Raw genomic sequence first — 23714 nt, forward strand, 5'->3', positions numbered from 1 at the left:
GATCTTAACCACTATATTAGAGTTTTGCACATCTCCATTGGGATTTATGTGTCAAGAAAGGACGAGGAAAAATGACAAAGGATGGGAAATATAAAGAATATCAAATGCCCATAAACTGACTTCTGAGCTCATTTTAAAAATAGAATGATTAAGTAAAACATAAATAAACTATAGAAATTCTCAAAAGGTGGGGAAGAGTAGAGATTTTATTGTTAACGGGACTAACATATAAATAAAACTATTCATAAATTACACTGTTTACAAATTTGATCGGCACTCTCATTAAACCTCAAGCTGGTACTTCTTTTTCCTTCAGCTGATTTTTTCCTTGAATAAACTTAAACATCAATTTTTATGAATAATCAGAAACTGTTACTGCTAACTTGGTGTGAATTTGAACAATTCAGAGATAAAAGTCGTAATCTAAGTTCACTAAAACTTCCTAAAAGCTAGCTAACACTCCTGACAGTACAGTGAGTCTATGCCAGTGTGATCAGTTTCTCTATCAAAGTTTTTTAAAAACCACAAATAACTTTTTTTGGTGCAAAAAGATATGTTCCACAAATAACAAGGCAAGGTAGAAGTGATTTGCTTGTTAGATATTATGTTACTAATCAGATACGTATGTGGAATCAGTAATTTTAATAAATGTTTAAAAGTACACTTTTTAAAAAGTAGTTTTAATACTTTAAAATATTTTTTAAAAACAGAATACTTTATACTCTACCTAGAGCTACAGCTCCTAAGAAAAGAGTCATAAAACATAAAGCAACGTTACCTTCAGACTCAACAGAATCCCCGGATCTGACCTTAACAGTAACATCACTGTCAGAGCTGTCTTGATCATTTTCTTCAGTTTCCCCTAAAACAAAATAAAAACATTATTATAGTCTTTATTCTACATCTTTAAAGATCTGGATTGAAAAATAAGAATAAAAACAATCTGACATTAAAATGAAGCCTTTTAAATAATCAGATATCAAATTGCTATTTATTACGCTTACTATCCTGAGTCACAAAGTTCTAAATAAGCTAAAATTGAGCTCATTCATTTCATGTTCTCTGAGTACATAATTATATCCCAAACGAATACTCAGTAAGATTGTATTCTAAGGCTTTAGAGTAAAAAAGTAAACAAACGAACATTAAACAGAAGGAAAGTTTTACCTTATGGTGAGGAAAAGTACAATTAGTGTACAAATTCATACAAGATTAGTATATGCACTAATGTGTTTGCATATACGTGTGTATCTTTGTGAACAGGGTGTGTGTATACATATACCCATCCACAAACATTTCAGTATGCAAGGGACTACTCTCAGATTATGGTGAACTTAAAAACAGACTAACCTATGGCTGATTCATGTTGAGGTTTGACAGAAAACAACAAAATTCTGTAAAGCAATTATACTTCAATTAAAAAATAAATTAATTTAAAAAACACACTAAATTTTACTGTACTATTCAAAGATAAGATTTGGAAAACTAGTTATTTTAATACCATAATCAAAGGCTAACACATGACAGAAATGGAAAATATTAGCTTAGCTTAAATTAATTTCAACAGACAAAAGATGCTTAAAATATACATAAAAGCCATCATCACGCATTCTATCCTATTTTACCTGTCCATTTAACAGTTCAGATTTTAAGCATGAATATTTTTTTTCCTGAAGAAAAAGGCCTTCTTTTCTGTCCTCTCTCTTAAATACTTATCAAAAGTGCTTCTAATCTTAACAACAACAACAAAAAGATTTAGAAAATACTGCATGGTATTTTAAGCAAAAATACCTTCTTCCAAGTAATTGACCTTCTGATGGACACTGGCAGCTTCTAGAAAAGAAAAGCATACATGTTGTATATAACATCATAAGCCAAAGTTCAGGAATCAATAACATTTAATTTAGGAAAGTGAATATTACATCACAACAATTAAACTTTTTTTCCCATTAAATCCTAAAAAAGAAAGGATTATTTCCCTTTACACTATTTCAGGAATAAGTGTGCTGCAAACTAGAATCAGAAACTTTTGTTTCTTCACTGAGAGGTCTATTTGTATTATAAAATGTAACTTGTGTTTGTAGAAAATGTGAAGCTCTATGTTGATAAATAGAGTACCCTAGGTTGGTAAATCGGAGAGGGCAATGGCACCCCACTCCAGTACTCTTGCCTGGAAAATCCCATGGACGGAGGAGCCTGGAAGGCTGCAGTCCATGGGGTCGCTGACGGTTGGACAAGACTGAGCAACTTCACTTTCACTTGTCACTTTCATGCATTGGAGAAAGAAATAGCAACCTACTCCAGTGTTCTTGTCTGGAGAATCCCAGGGATGGGGGAGCCTGGTGGGCTGCCATCTATGGGGTCGCACAAGAGTCGGACACGACTGAAGTGACTTAGCAGCAGTAGCAAGTTGGTAAATAGGTTTACTGAATTCTCTTTCTCATATCTGCTAGATTTCCGATACTCCTTTGAAAAAGCCAACCACACAAGCAGAGCTGAAAAAGCAGTGTTTTAATGCACTGGTGTGTCTGAAGAGATTGTAAGAAAGGTAAAGAAACGCTCCTAGTTCCAGCAGGTCCACATACACCACTGTTCTCAGAGTCAGAGAATTTGGACAAAGATAAATGAGTAAAATGTGTCAAAGAAATGCTGTATTTTCACATGGGCTATTCTGATTTTTCGGAGGGGAGGTTTGGCTTTGTCACTTGGCTTGTGGTATCTTAGTTCCCCAATCACGGACTGAAGCTGGGGCCTTGGCAGTGAAAGAGCAGAGTCCCAACCACTGAACCACAGGGAATTTCCTGATTTTTTTTTTTTAAATAAAGGAAGATATACCCAAATGTAAGAATTGCACAATCGGGCTAAAATGTTGCTGAATGATCATATGAGAATAGAATGAACCAGAATGAAAATTTGTTTCCTTTCAGATCTTCCTCTGTTGATTGTAACTCCTATTTGCTTTTCAAAAGAAAAAAGAATTGTATTGTAGAAGGCAACTAGCAACCCATCATTCTATGAATGTGGAAATAATTTTTAAAAATCAGTTTAATTAGATTGGTATAACATCAATACTAGCCAAGCTACTTTTACTTAATAGTGGCAAGTGCAAATCAGCATTTGACAACATTTTTGCTATTAAAAAAATTAACTCTGAGAAAACTGCTAATACTACTATGCAATTCTTTCTTTGGGTTTCCCTGGTTGCTCAGCTGGTAAAGAATCTGCCTGCAATGCAGGAGACTCAGATTTGACTCCTGGGTCAAGAAGGTCTCCTGGAGAAGTGTTAGGCTATCCACTCCAGTATTCTTGGGCTTTCCTGGTGGCTCAGAGATAAAGAATCCACCTGTAGTGTGGGAGACTTGGTTTCAATCTCTGGGTCAGCAAGATCCCCTGAAGGAGGGCATGGCAACCCATTCCAGTATTCTTGCCTGAGAATCATGGACAGAGGAGCCTGGTGGGCTATAGTCCATGGGGTTGCAAAGAGTCGGACAGGAATAAGCACAGCACAGCACAGGATTCTTTCTTTAGAAAGACTGTCTTTTCATTTTATCTTCTTTTTCCCAACCAGAAAACTGGAAAGTCAGACTTGTCTTACTGCTATTCTATTAAAATGTTAATATTTCCATTCACATTAAAAGGCATTGCCCTCTTTTTGAAATTCTATTTTCTAAATTCATAACCATTAACAGTACTTCTTTATACAGTTTTGCTTTATTCATTTATGCAACTACTTACAAAGCATACAAAAAAATATTTTAAGAGTCAATGGTCATGTCTTAGTTATTTTAATAATAGTAAGTCCTTAGTATCTTCATGTTGCCAGTTTTCAAAAAACTTCATGTGTTATTGATTCCCATAACATTATAAGAGAACACGATGATAGGTAAGGCTCAAAGATACCAAGTGCCCTGTCTAAGGGTGTCAAGACTAACAAGTGACAAAAAAGGACTTGAATAGACTCTTCTGATTTTGAGAATTCTATTCTACCACTACATCAGCTTTGTTCAAAATCATAGCACATTGTAAGCACTTGGTAATTTTAAAAATTTATTTTTAAATTAATTTTTTAAAGCAGTTTATGATTCATGAAACTGGGGGAGGGAGAGAGATTTCTCATATGCTCCCGGCCTCTACACATGCATAGTCTTCCCCATTACCAACATTCCTATCACAGCGCTACATTCATTACACCTGACAAACCTACAGATACATCATAAGCAGCCAAAGACCTTAATTTACATTACAGCTCTTTTCTTTTTTCAGTTCTATCTTGATGCTGCACCTTCTATGGGTTTAGAGAAATGTACAATGACACGTATAATTCCACTATAGTATTATGCAGAATATTTTCACTGTCCTAGAAATCTTCTGCGCCAGACTTATTTGTTGCTCCCCCATCTCCTACCCCTAATCCTTGGCAATCACTGATCTTTTTACTGTCTCAAGAGTTTTGCATTTTCCAGGATGCCATATAGTGAGAATCATACAGTATGCAGCCTTTTCAGATTAGTTTCTTTCACTCAGTAAGATACATTTAAGGTTCTTCCATGTCTCTTCATGACTTGATAGTTCTTAACACAATATTATCCCGTTGTCTGGATGTTTATTTAGCCATTCATCTATGGAAAGATATCTTGGTGGCTTTTAAGTTTTGGCAATTATGAATAAAAAGGTGTCACACACGTGTACAGGTTTGTGTGTGGACCTAAGTTTTCAACTCCTTTGGGTGGATATCGAGGAGCGTGATTGCTGGGTTGCATACTAAGAGTATGTTTAGTTTTTTAAGAAACTATAAAAGTAACCTCAAAGGGGACCACCCTGCATTCCCACCAGCAACAAACAGGACTTCCTGTTGCGGCACATTCATATCAGCATTTGGTATTGTTAAGTGTATGTAGTGGTATCTCACCGTTTTCAATTGCATTTCCCTGATGACATACAATGGAGAGCATTTATCTTTACTTATGTTTATTTGCCATCTAACTTCTTTGGTGAGGTATCTATTATGCTCTTTGACCCATTTTTTAAATTAAGTTGTTTTCTTATTGTTGAGTTTTGAGAGTTCTTTGTATGTTTTGGATAACAGTACTTTCTCAAATACGTCATTTGCAAATAGTCTATGGCTTACCTTCTCATTCCCTTGACACTGTTTTTGCTGAGCAGAAGTTTTTAATTCTAACAAAATTTGGCCTATCAATTATTTCCCTCATGGATTCTGCTTTTGGTTTATGCCTACGAACGCATCACCAAACCCAAGATTATCTAGGTTTTCTTCTATGTAATCTACAAGTTTTATAGCTTTGTGCTTATGTTTGGGTCTGTGATCAATTTTGAGTTAATTTTTGTGATAGGTGTTAAGGTCTATGTGCAGATTCTTTTTTCTTATGTAGATGTCCAGTTGTTTCAGTATCATCTGTTAAAAAGACTCTCTGTTCCATTATATTGCCTTCACTCCTTTGTCAAAGATCAGTTGACTATATATGGCTCTACCTATGGGCTCTGTACTCTACTCCAATGATATATTTGCTTATTCTTTTGACAATACCACATTGTCTCTGTTATTGTAGCTTTAGGTTTAGTTTACCTTGGAGTTCTGTCCTACTTTATTCTTCCAATATTCTGTTAGTTACTTGGGGTCTTTTGTTTCTCCACATAAACTTTGGGACCAATTTGTTGATATCCATGAGTTAACTTGCTGGGATTTTGTTCAGTGTTGCATTGAATCTACTGATTGTTGGGAAGAAATGACATCTTGACAATATTGGGTCCTCCCATCCATAAACATGGAACATCTCCCCATTTACTTAGTAATTCTTTTATTTTACTCATCAAGTTTTATATTTATATCTAAGTATTACATTGTGGGATATGCTAATGATTATATTGTTTTTTTATTTTCAAATATCTCATTCATTGCTGGTATGTAAAAATTTGCTTGACTTTTGTGTATTAACCTTGTATCCTACAAACTTGCATGACGGCTTGTAAGTGCCAGGAGGTTTTTGGTCCATTCTTTTGGATTTTCTACATAGACAGTCATATCATCTGTGAATAAAGACAGTTTTAGTCCTTCCTTCTCTATACCTTTTATTTCCTTTTCTCTTACTGCACTAGCTAGAACTTCCAGCCTGATGTTTAAAAGTGGTGAGCAAGGTCATCTTTGCCTTGTACCTGAGGTTAGTACAAAAGGTTCTAGTTTCTTACCTTTACATGATGTTAGCTATAGTTTCTGCAGATAGTCTTTTATCAAGTTGAGACAGTTTACCTCTATTCCTAATTTTTTATCATGAGTGGGTGTTGGACTCGATCAAATGCCTTTTTTCTGCATCTATTGATATTATTGTATGATTTTTCTTTATTCTATTAATGATTATATGAGTTGATTTTCAAATGTTAAATCAGGCTTTGAACACCTGGGATAAATCCTATTTGGTTGTAGTGTATTCTTCTTGTACTTTTAGTGTCTGTGTTCATGAGAAATATTAGTCTGTAGTTTGTAAAACAGTTTCAAATATTTAAGTAACACTGATCTATAAGTTTCATGCATACAGCATTACATATCTACATCTATGTGCTCACAATCAAATATTTGATCCCCCTTTACCTACTTCCCCTTCCCCACTGTTCTTTCCATTTTGATAATCAATACTTTGTTCTCTATATCTACATGCTTACTTTTGTTTGGTTCATTTATTTTAAATATTAGCTTTTTATATTCTACATATGAACGAAATCATATCTATGTCTTCCTCTGACTTATCTTATAGCATCATGCCCTCAAGATCCATACACATTGTTACAAATGGCAAAATGCCATCTTTTTATTACTGAGTCGTACTACACTGTATATATTTTATATGTGTGTGTGTGTGTGTGTATATATACACCACATCTTCTTTATCCACTTATCTGTTGATAGGCACTTGGGTTGTTTCCATATCTTGGATACTGTAAGTAATGCTGCGATGATCATGGAGGTAAGTGGCGATGCAGATATCACTTCAGATTAATATCTTCATATTCTTTGGATAAATGCCCAGGAGTGGGATAGCTGGATGATATGGTAGTTCTATTCTTAATTTTTTAAGGAATTTTCATACAGTCTTCCAGTCACTGTATCAATTTACATTTCCACCAATAATGTATGAAGAGCCCCTTTTTTCCACATCCTTGTCAACACTTGCTTTCTCTTTCCTTTTTTGAGAATTCTGACATGTGTGAGGTGATAGCTCACTGTGATTTTGATTTGCATTTCCTTAATAATCAGTTATAAACATTTTTTCATGAATCTGTTAGCCATCTGTATGTCTCTTAGAAAAAAACATTTATTCAGCTCCTCTGTCCAATTTTTAACCAGGTTGTCTGGGGTTTTTAAATTTTTGAGTTGTATGAGATCTTCATATATTTTTGATATTAACCCCATATTTGATACATCATTTGCAAATACTTTCTCCCATTCAGTAGGTTATTTTTTCATTCTCTCAATGGTTTCCTTTGCTGTGCACAGGTTTTTTAGTTTGATGCAATCTCACTTGTTAAATTTTGCATTTGTTTCATCATTTACCCAATAGTTGTTCAGTTTCCCTATTTGTGACTTTTCCAGTTTTCTTCTTGTAGTTGATTTCCAGTTTCATTCCACTGTGATCAGAGAAGATGCATATGATTTCAATCTTCTTAAACTTACTGAGACTTGTTTTATGCCACAAAGTACTATCTATCCTTGAGAAAGCTCTGTGTTCACTTGAGAAGAAAGCATATTCTGCTGCGTTTGGACGGGATGTTCTTTAAAAATCTATCAAATCAATCTGGTCTAATGCTTAATTTAAAGTCAGTGTTTCCTTGTTGACTTTCATCTGAAAGATCTACTCATTGATGAAAGTGAGGTGTTAAAATGCCCTATTCTTGTGTTGCTGTCGCTTTCTCCCTTTAGGTCTGCTAACAATTGCTTTAATACACTTTGGTGTACCTATATTAGACGCAAACATGATAATCATTGTAGTGTCTTCTTGATGGGTTGTCTCATTACTGTATACTGTTCATTTTCACATCTTGCTACCTTTTTTGGCTTGAAGTCTAATTTTCCAGATATGAGTATAGAGATAGCAGCTTTCTTTTGGCTGCTATTTGCTTCATGTATTATCTTCCATGCCTTTACTTCTAGCCTATGTTTAGAGCTCTAGCCTCTTTGGAGCTGAGGTCTAGAGGCAACATGTACTTGTTTTTCAACCCATCCAGCCACTCTGTGTCTTCTGACTGGTGAGTACAATCCATTTATATTCATGGTGATTACTGATAGATAAGGACAGTACTACTATCTTTTTTTTTTTTCTGGTTGATCTATATCTTCATTGTTTCTCCTTGTATTTCTGCTGCGATTTAGGTTTGGTGATTTTCTAAGATATTTTCCACAGGTTCCTCTCATGTTTTGTGTCTCTGCTTAATGTTTATCCTAAGTTTTGTATGAAGTATCTCAGTTAGAATAGTCCGTTTGCTGTTGACAGCATCTTATCTTCATTCACTTATACAAGTTCCATCCTTTTCCTCTTCTCCTTTTATGTTTTTGCTGTCTTAAATTATCCCTTTTTAAGTTGAGAGTCTGTTATCAAAGTGAGATAGCTCTATTTATTATTCTGCTTTTCTCTCCCTTTAATCTTTATGGGATAATAGTTTAAAAACCTTTTTTGATAGACAGTTATAATTTTCTGGCTCTACTTATCACCTTGCTCAAAGTTTTGCACATTTTTTGGCTACTTTGTTTCTGGTTGAAGAGCCCCTTTCAATATATTTTGCAAGGCATATTTAGTGTTGATGAATTCCATCCGTTTTTGTCTGGGAGAGTCTTTTTCTCCTTTGTATCTGAATGGTGACTTTGGTGGATAGAGTATTCTTGTGTGACAGTTTCTATTTTTCAGTATTTTGAAAATGTCATTCTACTCCTTCTTGGCCTGTAGGGTTTCTGCTGAGAAATTCACCGATAGCCTAATGAGGGTTCCTTTGTAGGTCACCATTTTTTCTCTGGCTGCCTTTAAAATACTGTCCTTGAATTTTGAGTATTTAGGACTCCTTCATTTTTAAAACATCTTATTTCTCTTTTCTCATCTACTTGTATTATTTCTAGATTTCTATCTAGATGTCCTTACCTCTCTCTTCATTACTTTGACATTACTTTGCGGACAAAGGTTTGCCTAGTCAAAGCTGTGGTTTTTCCAGTTGTCACGTATGGATGTGAGAACTGGACTAAAAAGAAACCTGAGCGCCGAAGAATTGATGTTTTGGAACTGTGGTATTGGAGAAGACTCTTGAGAGTCCCTTGGACTGCAAGGCGATCCAACCAGTTAATCCTAAAGGAAATCAGTCCTGAATATTCACTGGAAGGACTGATGCTGAAGCTGAAACTCCAATACTTTGGCCACCTGATGCAAAGAACTGACTCATTTGAAAAGACTCTGATGCTGGGAAAGAGTGAAGGTGGGAGGAGAACGGGACGACAGAGGATGAGATGGCTGGATGGCATCACCGACTTAATGGACATGAGTTTGAGCAAGCTCCGGGAGTTGGTGATGGACAGGGAGGCCTGGCATGCTGCAGTCCATGGGGCTGCAAAGAGTCGGACATGACTGAGCAACTGAACTGAACTGAACTCTCTCTTCATGTGGTCTGCTCTCATTCTAATGAATTCTTCATCTTATTTATTGTGTTCTTTAGCTCCAGAATTTGTTTCAGAATTTTAATATCTTGGTAAGGCAGTCTTTCTGCCCATTAGTCTTATCAGTGAGCTCATTAAACTGAGTTTTATTATATCTTTGAGTATCTCTGAGTATTATATATCTTTGATTATCTCCATGATAACTTTTAAATTCTCTAACAGTCAGATTACAGTATTTCATGACTTTTTGTTTCTGGAAAACCGTCATTTTCTTTTTGTGGTATACTGTTACTGTGGCTCTTCGTGTTGTTTGATGATGAACTGTTCCTCTGTCAGCGTATCTGATATTAAATGATAGGTTAGAAGTTAGACTCCTTTGTTTTCCAATTGAGGGCACTATCACAGGGGTTTTGTTTTCTCACCTAAGCTGCCACTGGTTACACCTATCTGAATGGCATTTTATAGGCCCCACCTTCTCTGTAAGAGGTGTGACTGTGCCTTTGTTGCAGTTTTTTTGGGCCACCAAGGTCATAGCTCCTTGCTTGTGCTAGAGCCTTTGTCATCACCAGGATGGTGGGCTCTTTCCATTCCTTGCATCTGGGATCCCCTGAGATACAAGCTCCATCATGAGGGAAGATGATGGAGGGGGCAAAGGGACTGCAGTCACACAGGCAACTCTTCCTTGTCTGTTATAAGGTTTGCAGGCTCTGCCACTGTGAATGTGAGGTGATGTGGATGTGGGCACCTCAGTGGCTGTTGATTTGGGGTCCCAGGCCCCACTGCTGCCATTGACCAGTTACTTGTGGCCTTGGGTGCCAGGCTGGTTGCTTTGCTCGAGTCATGTGTATAGCCTTTCTTGCTGTTTCTGGGTTTTCTGTCTCTGGGCTCTGCTGATCCCATCAATGGACCCAAATTGCAGCCCCCTTTCTGCTATTACCTCAGTTCCCCTTCCACCAAGTGTTACATTTCACCCACCTGTAGATGCACAGATGTGTGGATTTCTCCAGCATCCTGTTGCTTTTAGCAGAGATGCTTTTGTTAAGCTGTGGATTTTTCACTGGTTATGGAGTGAAGGGGAGACAAAGGTAGATGTTTCACACTGTTGTGTTTCTGATGCTGGTGGTCTATAGTTTTTTCTAATGTTTTTGTCTGGTTTTGGTATCAGCATAATGCTGGTCTCACAGAATGAGTTAGAAAATTGCTTCCTCTGCTTCCATCCTCCAAGAGACTGTAGACAATTGGCATAATTTCTTCCTTAAATGTTTGATAGAATTCACTAAGAAACTCACTTGGGCCTCATGCTTTCTATTTTGGAAGGTTATTAATTGTTGATTCAATTTATTTAAGAGATATAGAGCTATTCAGATCACCTATTTCAAGGGAATTTTGGCAGATTATATCTTTCAAGGAATCAGTTACATCTCATCTAGGTTATAAAATTGGTGGGCATAAAGTTGTTCATAATATTCCCATGTTATCCTTTTAATTTCCATAGGATATACAGTGTCCCCTCTTTAATTCTTGATGTTAGTAACTTGCATCCTACCTTTTATCCCCCTCCATTTTTTTCCTTCTTTCCTTTTCTTTTTTTCTTAGTTAACTTAGACAGAGGCTTCACCTTAAAGGATAGGTTTGCATGGTACAACATTCCAGGTTGGTGGGGTTTTTTCTTTGAACACTTTAAATAAATCTTTTACCCGGATCTCTTCTTGCTTGCATGCTTTCTGAGATGTTAGATGTAATTCTGACCTTTATTCCTTTACAGGTCATGTGTTGTCTTCCTCAGGCTTTGTTTAGGTTTCTTCCTTTTTTTTTTTTTTTGACTTTCTGTGGCTTAACAAAGATATGCCTAAGTGTATTTTTATTTTTGGCATTTATCTTTCTTGGTGTTTGTGAGATTACTGGATCTGAGTTTAGTGTTTGACATTAACTTGGGAAATTCTTAGTCATTACTGGGCTTCCCAGGTGCCTCAAGTGGTAAAGAATCCACCTGGCAATGCAGGAGACGCAGTAGATGCAGGTTCAATCCCATGGATCAGGAAGATACCCTGGAGGAAGAAATGGCAGCCCACTCGAGTATTCTTGCCTAAATCCCAAGGACAGAGGAGCCTGGCAGGCTATAGTTCATGGGGTAGCAAAGAGTCGGATGCAACTGAGCACACATGCACGCAGTCATTAATATTTCAAACATTTCCTCTGTTTCTTTCTTCTCTGTTATTCACAGTATCCATACGTTATACCTTTTGTAGCTGTTGCACAGTCTAGGATATTTTGTATTATTTACTCATTGTTCTCTTTGCTTTTTGGTTTTTAAGGATTCTGTTTTTTAAATTGAGATATAACTGATATTTAACATTGTGTTATGTGTAAGGTATATAATGTGTTGATTTGATACATTTATATATTGCTGTATGATTATCATAGGACTAGCTAATAAATGTTATCATTTATATATATTATCATTTCTTTGAGAATGCTATTGATATTCTATTGCTAGAGAGTCAAAGCCACGTCCACTCCAACAAGCCCATCAAGATTCTTCATTTCTGTTAGTGTTTTTTTATCTGCAGCATTTGATTCTTTCTTAGGATTTCTACTTTGCTGACATTGTTCATCTGTTCTTGCATGTAGTCTACTTTATCCATTAGAGTCTGTACCACATTAATCATAGCTGTTTTAAATTCCTGATCTGATAATTCTAACATCCATGCCATATCTGGTTGATATTGCTCTATCTTTTCAAACTGCTTTTTGGCATTTTGTCATGTTTTGTAATTTTTTTCTTGATGTACTGGGTAAAAAGAATACTGCTGTAAATAGGTCTATAGTAAAGTGGTGGTAAGGTGTTGAGGGAAGGGCAATATCCTGGGAGAAGGGAAATATCTTACAGCTCTAGGTGTCCACTTTTTAGTAAGTTTATGCCTCAAGACCATGAACTTCACAACAGTTTAAAGTTTTTCCCATTCCTGTTTAGGTGAAATAGAACGCTCAGAATGGTCTGGAGTTGGGTTTATTTCCCATCTCTAAAGTCAGCTGGGCTTTGATAGAGTAGGTTCAGTTTGGTTCAGTTCATTCGCTCAGTCGTGTCCGACTCTTTGTAACCCCATGCACCACAGCACACCAGGCCTCCCTGTCCATCACCAACTCCTGGAGTTTACCCAAATTCACGTCCATTGAGTCAGTGATGCCATCCAATCATCTCATCCACTGTCGTCCCCTTCTCCTCCTGCCCTCAATCTTTCCCAGCATCAGGGTCTTTTCCAATGAGTCAGCTCTTCACATCAGGTGGCCAAAGGATTGGAGTTTCAGCTTCAGCATCAGTCCTTCCAATGAACACCCAGGACTGATCTCCTTTAGAATGGACTGGTTGGATCTCCTTGCAGTCCAAGGGAGTCTTCTCCAATACCACAGTTCAAAAGCATCAATTCTTCAGTGCTCAGCTTTCTTCATAGTCCAACTCTCACATCCATACATGACCACTGGAAAAACCATAGCCTTGACTAGACCGATAGGCTCCAGTTAACGAGATTTCCTTGAGGGCTTGTCTTGTTAAGAACAGAATACCCTGGCACGTCTTCTCTAATACCACAGTTCAAAAGCATCAATTCTTCAGTGCTCAGCTTTCTTCAAAGTCCAACTCTCACATCCATACATGACTACTGGAAAAACCATAGCCTTGACTAGACCGATAGGCTCCAGTTAACGAGATTTCCTTGAGGGCTTGTCTTGTTAAGAACAGAATACCCTGGCACGTTTCAAAATGCTGCCTTTTGGGATCCCTCTAACTTGCAGAAGTATGGAGGGATTTTTTTTTTTTTTTTTAATGTGAGCCTGGCCGAGCCTCTGGAGGTAAATTTCACAACACAGTAGGGGCCAGCCTTAGACTGGGTCCTGTTGAAATTTTTTCACTCTTCAGACTTGTCCACACAGTACCTCCAGCAATTCATTAACTGCAGTTCAGATTTTCCTACCCAGCACTACCTCCCACAGAGGCTTCCACCTGTGAGTCTCGGTTCCAGCAAGCTATGACTTCCTGTATTTGCCCATTTCTCCAACCTTGGGGGCAGTGATTTGACCTGTGTCATTTCCTCTCTTATGGATCTAAGAAGAGTTGTTGATCTTTCAGTTGTCAGTTTTTGACTTGTTATTAGGCTAAAGTGGTGACTTCCAAGCTCCTTACATGTGGAACCTTTTTAAAAAGTCTCCCTCAATAATTTTTTGAGTAAATGAATGAATGGGGGGAAAGCTGAAAAGTGAATTCTTTCTAAAATGAGAGGTTCCAACAATACCTAAATGTAATACAGTAGCTTTGTTAAAATCACATTTATATTGGGGCATTATGTTTTATATAGTTTAAAAATTATTTGTTGTAGCAAAATGTAAGGCTGAACTGATTTTTGAATCTGTATTAATGGAAATAAAAGTATGTTGAAAATTTACATTCATTCACCAAACCATCAGAAAAAACAAATAATACAGTAATCCCTCTTTTTTCACCCTGATAAAATATATTTCCACAATACTTTTGCAAATCTATGTCAATTGTCTAGAGCAAATTAACTAATAACCAATCCTTCCTATACCAGGTTGCCTACAATTCAATCTCCCTTTTTTCTGTTTATGTTAGTTATGTCAATTAGTTTTAATCAGCACAATGAAGGATTTAGAAGTATTTTTAAATCAGCTTCTATAAGGGAGTTCTGCACTTACTTTTAATACTTTTAACATGAAGTATTAAATAAATCATGGATTTAATCTATTTTTGAAAACTTTTAAGACTTAATATAGGGTCTAAAAATCCTTTCTTTAGAATTCCATGTTCCTAACAGTAAATATTTATCAGCACTATATAAAACATAAATAATAATTTTTCAAGCAAGGCTATCATGGTAACATCACTAAGAACAAAAAACAGTATTATTTTGTGCCTTATAATCCAGCAGGATTTTATGAATTAAGACACCTTAAACAATAACACATTTTATATAGTTGACAAATACTCTTCACTGTAATAGGCTTTTGTCCTGGTTGTATACACATTTTAAAACATAGCTCTCACTCTAGAAACCCAAGTTTACCAATTGAGAATGTCATTCTGAAAATCATTTACCACTAGATATTCAAGGAGCCGCAGTTAATGTGAGTGTTGTTTCTAATGTAGAGGAGTTTCTCATATTGCCTGAACTCTAAACATAAAAGAGTGACGTTCTATTACAAGACAAACTAGTATTTATAACTCTCCTTCTCATTTTGCCTGTTCTGTATGCTTCAAAATTCTAATGCCATCACCATTAAACCTTCCTGACCTCTTCCACAGAGTAGGGCTCTTCTCTACCATATTCATATATCACTATTTTAATGCTTATAACAATTTTTTTACCCAAATGGCAAGGAATGTATAAATAAATATCCAAATACAAACTGATGATGAATCAGCAGTATCTATGACTATATAGCTTTTAATTTCATTTCCTTCTTTTGTCATTCAGCTTCCTTTATTCTAAACTTCTTGGCTGCTACATGGGGGAAGTTAAAGCATTAAAAAAAATTTTTTTTTTCTAAAGTATTACTCTTTCCTACACACATGTGAAAACTTTCCAGACATTAGAATTCTATTTGGAGCAATAATACCCTAACCAAAAAAAGGTTATTTTAAAAAAATTACAAAGGCTGTGGCTTTTAGAGAAATGGCAATAATTAAATGTGCTATTAAGGAGATGTCACTTTTCTAACAGTTTTAACCAATTAGGAAAAGGTACTTCAGAAGTTTAAGGTCTTTCTGTTTGTTATAAAAAACAGATCACTTAAAACCACCTCCTCAGGTGGACATCGACCATTATCTGTATCACTTCCTGTTCACTATCTTTTGTCTGGTCATAGTTTTAAAGAAAAATACAAAGTCCCAGGATATTTCTACTATAGGCTTTCTTATTCCGAGAGATTTATGGAATGTGTTGGTGTGAGGCGTGAAGGGTATTCAAGGAAATACAAACCATAATTGTGTTGTGTCTGGGGACAAAGGCATGAAGATTGAAAAGTGAGACGATCATGCTTTTTCAAAGAGAAAACAGGAGTCACTGTGTCTGCTTTTTGTGTTGTCAGTAAAACCTAGTGTGGAATGTTCAGTCTACGTGTGGACATAAATCTACGTCAAGGTAGTTATTTAACTCTCTGAATTTATTCTTAGAACAAATGATAATTTAGGTGATTTGCTGTCTTTAGGTCTGCCATTAATGTAATTAGAAATGGGTAAACTTTCTCCGTCAAGGGCCAAATAGTAAATATTTTAGGCTTCTCTAGCTACATAAGGTCTCTTGTCATATGCGTGTGTATACATATATATTTATTTCACAAAATGTAAAAATTTTTCTTAGCTTACAGGCTGTATAAAAACAAGACCACATGTCAGATTTTACTCAGAGGCTGTACTCTGGGGATCCCCGGTATAGATACCTTACTATTCAATGCCAGTCATGCTTTGGAGAACAAGAGAGTGGCGCAGCAAGAAGAGAATAAAGAATAGTCTGGAAATATCACAAATGTTCAAGCTCCATGAACAGCCATTTTATACATTTCAAGATTTACTAGCATTACTATTGGGGAAAAAAAAGGGTGTCATTCTTTATTGATCTTACAGAAATTTGCTTTAAGCTGAAAGTACTTTTTTTAAAGTTGGTTTTTATTATAAAGTACTTACAGAAATAACTTCTAAATCTAGCATAGAAAGAACATAAAAGTGCTAGATTATTTCATCTACAAGTTTGCTTTTATTTAAGACTCTATGACTTAAAAAAAAATTCTTTTTTAAGTTTTTACATAGAGCATTTGAGAAACTGGTAGGTAAAAGTACACATGATAAGTTGCATACTACAAGGATCATTTTCAGTACCCAGACACTGTAAATTTTGAAGTCTCTAAAAAAAAAAATTGAGCTTAAGTGGAAGACAAATTTAAACCAAGCTGCAACTATTTATAAAGAAAAATGAAGCTTCTCTCCTTTGACTCATCTCCAAATTTAGAAAATTTGTAACTTAAGACTAAGTCCAACCACAATCAATGTAAGTTCACTTAAAGCCACAGATCTTGGTAGCTCAAGTCCTATATCAAGGCAAATCCTGAAAAGAATATAAACCACTTCAACAAACATAGCAAAGGACACAACTTACTACAGAAAAATTTCCAATTCACTTTCTAAAGCAAGAAAAAACTTAATTGGTAAGTTATCTCTTTTCTCATAATAGTGTTAACTTAATAACTGCTAATAAAAACTAAAACATAGGTTATGACGTTTTCTTACGTGCACTTAAACAATAATATAACAAAGGACATAATTTCAGAGGATAAAAACCAAGGCTAATGGTACCTCAAGCTGAAATAATGAACAAATATTTTCAAGCCAGTGACCAAATGAAAGTACTCCTGCATTCTACTGATAATTTGAAGCCTCAAAGAGAACCTATAAGAATTAGAGATAAACAAACCTAATTCACTCATTTTAGTATTTCCATCTGTTTTGTGTGCCGAATCTGCAAGAGAGATAGCAATGAAATGATTAGTGCTTAAAAGGAAATGTATCATATGGTTCTTTACCACAGGTTCATCAACAAAACCTTAACAGATTTTTATCACTTAAAAGGACAGTCATCTATCAGGAAAAAAAAAAAAATCAACCTAACTCTTTTTAAAAGAGAATAACCGAGGAGTAGAAACCTCATGTGAAGGTCAATGTTTCCTTTTTAGTTCCCACAATAAAGCACCCTTATGGGCCGGGAAACTCTAAAAATGAAGCAGATCTCTTGGCATGACATTCCTAGTTTTCTTTCATAGTTATGAAATCAATTTAAGGGCAATACTCTTCTAAGGTCTTAAAGTGAACGTTGTTCAGTCATGTCCGACTCCTTGTGACCCCATGACTGTACAGTCCATGGAATTCTCCAGGCAGGATACTGGAGTGGGTAGCCTTTCCCTTCTCCAGAGGATCTTTCCATCCCAGGGATCAAACCCAGGTCTCCTGCATAGAAGGCGAATTCTTTACCAGCTGAGCCACAAGGGGAGAAATGCAGGTAAGGCAGGAAAAATGTATAGCCCTGAGCCACAGAGGCTCAGTCTTCAATTTTTTATTAGCATTGTACTGGGAAGAATAAAAAGTCCCTGACATTAATTTAAAACCATTTTGCTAACAAAAAGAATCATAGCAACATACAAGGACACAACCTCTGAAAAAGAATGAAAAAATTATTTTATACACTTATATGGAAGGATGTCTCAATATATTTTAAGTAAAAATCAACAGTAAGAAGGTACAGAAGGTACAGAAAAGAGCAATTATAGGGCTAAAATGTGGGTTAAAAAAGACAGGAAAAGATGATTTATACATGAATTCCCTTATATCTCCATAAAATATATCTGGAAGACTACCTAAGAAACTGACAGCACTGGTTGCTTAAGGAAACTGGGTGGACAAACAACGAAAGGAGCTGGGAGACTTTCCATCGTATAATTATAGAAATTTTGAATTTCGAACCATATAAATACATGTTCCTGTGGCTGCTAAGTCGCTTCAGTCATGTCCGACTCTGTGCGACCCCATAGACAGCAGCCCGCTAGGCTCCCCCGTCCCTGGGATTCTCCAGGCAAGAACACTGGAGTGGGTTGCCATTTCCCTCTCCAATGCATGAAAGTGAAAAGTGAAAGAGAATTCGCTCAGTCATGTCTGACTCTTAGCGACCCCATGGACTGCAGCCTTCCGGGCTCCTCTGTTCATGGGATTTCCGGGCAAGAGTACTGGAGTGGGGTTCCATTGCCTTCTCCAATAAATACATGTTAAGTACCCTATTTAAAAATATGAGAAAGCTGAACCAACAGACAAAACAATGTCTTACCAGATCTTGAGCTTCTTAGAGGAGGTCTACACAGGCTGATTGGAGGGTCTTCACTCATCACTAATATGGGAAGAGAAAAAAATAAAATACATATATAAAATGTCTAACATATTAGATTTATTATACAATCACCTATTTAGGCAGCAAAGTCTTTTTCTGAGCTCTCCATTATGCTAAGTATGGGAATACAATAGTGAACTAGAGAAAGGTTTGCTGCCATGAAAAATACATGGGTTTGATGTAAAATTTGGCAGTTTTTCTCACCAGATCATATTTGTATAAAAAGAGAGGAGTATCAAATAAAACTTCTAAATGTCTCAATTAAGAACCAAAATCTGTACCGTAGCACCAACTCAATTATCTATTATTCCATTGTGGCATACCCTCACTGTGGATTATTTACGTCAAACTTTGATTTGAGGGTTAACTTCCTAAGAGTTAATACACTCTCTCCAATTATTTAACTTGTGTGTTTCAACAAATACAAACTCTAATTTAAAAAAACATGTTAATGTTAGCCATAATTTATTTCAGACTGTCTACAGTTCAATGGCACAGGGTTAATGAGGAAGCCAATCCCATTAAATAATAAGTTAATGTTAGCCTAGAAATCCAAGGTGTATGACCTCAAAGAGCCTTGCACAAATAATATAAACCCCAATCTATATTTAAATTTGGATTATATTACACTTGGCTTCATTTGTATCTATAAAAAAAGCAGTATGTTTGGCTCTGCGTGAGAAGTGCAAAAACCATGCTCTGAACCAGCTATCACTGACCCCCTCTCCATTATATTGGCTGCCTATGTTTGTTCTCATAAAACTGACTTAACCCCATTTCCTCTTCACAGTATCAAGAAGAGAAATCCTGAAGGGACATCCATTTATTTGTTCTAAAAATACTTATTGAGCATGTTTTTGTACATCTTAAAGACAGGGATGTAGAGACGTAATTAAGTTGATTTTATGTAGCTCGAAAGGCAGCATTAAGATCAAGAGAAATTTACAGCAAAGTAGCTTTTAGTTCAATGGTAAAAACAAAAGCAACCAAATTATTAGTGTTGTCTCCAAAACAGAACTGATGGTGAGGGAGTGATTTCTACATCACTGCAGATGATCAATAGTGTATGAATGGAGGTTAACAGAAGGACAACTATACTGATAGAAACTCTGAGTACATGACTCTCCTAAACTTTCCAGCTCTAAGATTCTATGCAATGTATCAGTTGTTAGCATTCTACATAACACATATTTAGAACTTACATAAATAGCTTTAAAAAGAAATATCATGTTTGTTACTCTTATTATTACAATGACTTTCCTCTTTCCCCCCTCTCCCCCTATATTCCCATCCTTTGCAGGTTTAACTAAAACCTAAAACTCAACTTTATAGATATCAATTACTATTTCAGACCCCATCTTCTCATTTAAGTTTTTCTTGTATGTTCTACCAAACACATAGCCCTATGTAAGAGGGGTTGAAGGAGAGAGAGTAGCAGAGAGGGGTATTAGGGAATAAAATAACAAGGATTCTTCTTTAGTAGCAATCTCCTTCCCTTTTTTGCTCACCACTGCACCCCTAGAATCTAGCAACAGGACTAGTATAAAGTAGGTGCTCAATAAACATCTGGAGAATGAATGAATTCTGTAATTACAGCAGTCAGAGAATCAAATGTTCATGACAAAATGTGGTTTAGTCACTCGGTCATGTCTGACTCTTCTGCAACTCCATGGACTAGATGGAGCGCACCAGGCTCCTGTGTTCATGGGATTTCCCAAGCAGGAATACTGGAGTGGGTTGCCATTTCCTTCTCCAAGGGATATTCCTGATCCAGGGATCGAACCTGTGTCTCCTGCATTGGCAGATTCTTTACTCCTGAACCACCAGGGAAGCCCTCATGTTAAAACAGAAGGCTGTAAAAATATTTAACTAGAGTTATTTAACTAGAAACCATAACTACTAAAAATATCTAACGTTAGGAAAAGTTACTAAAATTTTCCTACTATATTTTTAGGTTATGAAATTAGTTTCGTGCATGGAATGAATCTGGCCATAGAAGAAGTTATATAGGTATATATGAACGGAACTGAGAGAACAACCTAATCACTATTTTAATGTGAAAATAATGCAATTCTGAAACGTCAAACAATAAGCTACTCTAGACTAATACAATCAACGTTTTCATGACTTCCAAAACAGGACGAGAAACGATGTGGCTGTCTTTGCTGGGATGGTTTAGAAAGCGGTTCCTTGGGGTGTGCGTGAAAGTCGCTCAGCTGTGTTTCTGCTACCCCGCGGACTGTAGTCCATGGAATTCTCCAGGCCAGAATGCTGGAGTAGCCATTCCCTTCTCCAGGGGTTCTTCCCAACCCAGGGACCCAACCCAGGTCTCTCATAGTGCAGGCGGATTCTTAACCAGCTGAGCCACTAGGGAAGTCCCTTGGTACAGGTCATCATTTTCAAGGACATTTTTGGATAAAGTTTTGGCAGACCACTCCAGTGGTCCTATATAAAATTACAGCACAATTTCGAACACCAAAGTTGAATTGAAAGTCTGCGATTCTACAAGGAGGAGGAAGAGCCTATATATATATATATTTTAACTGAAGTACAGTTGATTTACAATGTTGTATTATTAAGTTTCTGGTGTATAGTAAAGTGGTTCAGTTCTATATATATATATATATATATATACATATATATACACACACACACACACATATATATTCTTTTTCATATTCTTTTCCATTACGGTTTATTACAGGATATTGCATACAGTTTCCTGCATTATACCATAGAATTTTGTTGTTTATCTATTTTATATATAGTAGTTTATATCTGCTAATCCCAAACTCCTAACTTATTCCTCCTCCACCCTCTTGCCCCTGTGGTAACTGTAAGTCTGTGAATCTGTTTCCGTTTTGTAAATAAATTTGCTTGTATCATATTTTAGATTCTATGTACAAGTGATACTATATATATGTCTTTCTCTTCCTGACTTATTTCACTTTAATATGATAACCTCTAGGTCCTTCTATGTTGCTGCAAATGGCAGTATTTCATTCATTTTTATGACTATTATTCCATTTTGCACGTGTGTGTATACATATATACACACACACACACACACATACTTTCACTTCTTTATTCCATTCATCTGTTGATGGACATTAAGGTGCCTTCCATGTCTTGGCTATTGTAAATAGTGCTGCTAAGAACCTGTGGGTGCATGCATATTTCTGAATTAAGAGTTTTCTCCTGATAAGATGCCCAGGAGTGGGATTGAAGGATTATACGGCAACTCTATTTTTAGTTTTAAGGAACCTCCTACTGTTTTCCATAGTGGTTGTACCAATTAATATTCCCTCAAACAAGGAAGGGCCTATCTTAAACTTGCACTTAAAGTAGTTTTCCATCAAACTGACTCCTGTTTAAGTAATTCCTCTGCTAGACAGATTTTCAGTTCAGTTCAGTTGCTCAGTTGTGTCCTGCTCTTTACGACTGGTGGACTGCAGCATGCCAGGCTTCCCTATCCATCACTAACTCCCGGAGCTTGCTCAAACTTATGCCCACGGAGTTGGTGACGCCATCCAACCATCTCATCCTCTGTCATCCAATTCTCCTCCAGCCTTCAATCTTTCCCAGCATCAGGGTCTTTTCCAATAAGTCAATTATTCACATCTCAAGTACCAGAGTTTCAGCTTCAGCATCAGTCCTTCCAATGAATATTCAGTACTTTACAAAGCCTGTAAAGACAGACTTTCCAAGCATTCATTTAATGACTTTCCAAGCATTCATTTAATGACTTTCCTAAACATTCTCCTTTTTTAAGAGGAATGACAGAGGAGCAAGACAAGTACTAGATATAGTATGATTTTTAAAAGCACCTTTTATAGTAAAAGAACCCAGAGTATCTCAAATCTCCCCAAAATGCACATATCTTTATGTCTAGTTATATTGTAGCACAATATATTCCAGGTAATATGTGCATGTGTTCCATCAATCTACCATCTACACTGGGAAATGTTTTGTCTTTTCCATTATCAACCATAGCATGAGCTTTGTCAGAAAAAGAAATGCTTAAGCAAAATTTTATGAACTTTACACTGCCTGCAAAGTGTTGTGAGGAAAAAACAAAAAACCCACCTTATATCCATATGTTTTACTGTATACTAAGTGATTTTGCAAGTACTATTTCACTTTTGCAGTGAGCTTGTGAGTTAGGCCAGGTTAAGTCATACAGATGAAGGCCTGAGGGTCAACATGGCTAGCTAATATGACCAAGATCCAGTGCTCTTTGCACAACATTATGCAGCCATGTACCTCAATAGCAGTCCTAAAATACAAGCTTAATGTGAACTCCAAAAGACTGTATGAGACATTCTATTGTATAATAGTTTTATAATGGTCTGTATGGTCTATAGGCTGGTGCTCAACAGTCTTCATTAAATCAATTTACTTAACCCCATAAATTTTATAAATTTATTGTAGATTTATTTTTGCTGTAGATTTTAAAAATGAGAAACTTTTGTTTTTCCAGGCATAAGTGTCATGTAATTGAAGCTACTGTAAATAAAATTTCAATAATATAGTTTTCCTAAATGGCCTGAAAAATGTGATTATAGAGAAGGCACATTACCCTTAACTGGCAGCATTTCTTCCTCCTGAGTGAAAGTGAAAGTCATTCAGTTATGTTCAACTCTTTGTGACCCAATGGACTATACAGTCCATAGAATTCTCTAGGCCAGAATACTGGAGTGGGTAGCCTTTCTCTTCTCTGGAGATCTTCCCAAACCAGGGTTAGAACCCAGGTCTCCCGCATTGCAGGCAGATTCTTTACCAGCTGAGCCACAGGGAAACCCAAGAATACTGGAATAGGTAGCCTATCCCTTCTCCAGAGGATCCTCCCAACCCAGGAATCAAATCTCCTACATTGCAAGCGGATTCTCTACCAACTGAGCTATCAGAGAAGCCCAAGAAGAGGATGTATCTTACAACTGATGAGATCTTAGATTTAATAAAATATAGTATCAAATTGAGATTGATTATATTGTGTCATGATTTTACTATGCAGACCATTTAATCCATTTTACATGACACATTTATTCATTCAACACTTAATAAGCTTTACTGAGCAGTTAATTATTCCATGGGAGAGTGACAGTGAGGTACTTGGGGCAAGTGCA

The 23714-nt window shown here is 36.3% G+C and overlaps 1 protein-coding gene across 4 annotated transcripts in view; it reads right to left on the bottom strand.

The window, feature by feature from the left end:
- The window catches only part of TOR1AIP1 (torsin 1A interacting protein 1), a 43929-nt gene that overhangs the window by 15992 nt on the left and 4223 nt on the right, over positions 1–23714 (bottom strand). For 2 of the 4 annotated variants that reach the window (XM_040263876.1, XM_040263874.1), the window contains exons 3-6: positions 18529–18588; positions 17128–17172; positions 1792–1833; positions 779–862 (exon numbers count right to left, since the gene is read on the bottom strand). In XM_040263876.1, coding sequence (XP_040119810.1) covers positions 779–862; positions 1792–1833; positions 17128–17172; positions 18529–18588 — 231 coding nt within the window. The remainder of the gene's footprint in view (positions 1–778; positions 863–1791; positions 1834–17127; positions 17173–18528; positions 18589–23714) is intronic. The other 2 variants (XM_040263877.1, XM_040263875.1) reach the window with 1 other exon arrangement.

The sequence above is a fragment of the Oryx dammah genome, unplaced genomic scaffold (assembly GCF_014754425.2).
Source record: "Oryx dammah isolate SB20612 unplaced genomic scaffold, SCBI_Odam_1.1 HiC_scaffold_21, whole genome shotgun sequence".
Classification (NCBI taxonomy): Eukaryota; Metazoa; Chordata; class Mammalia; order Artiodactyla; family Bovidae; genus Oryx; species Oryx dammah.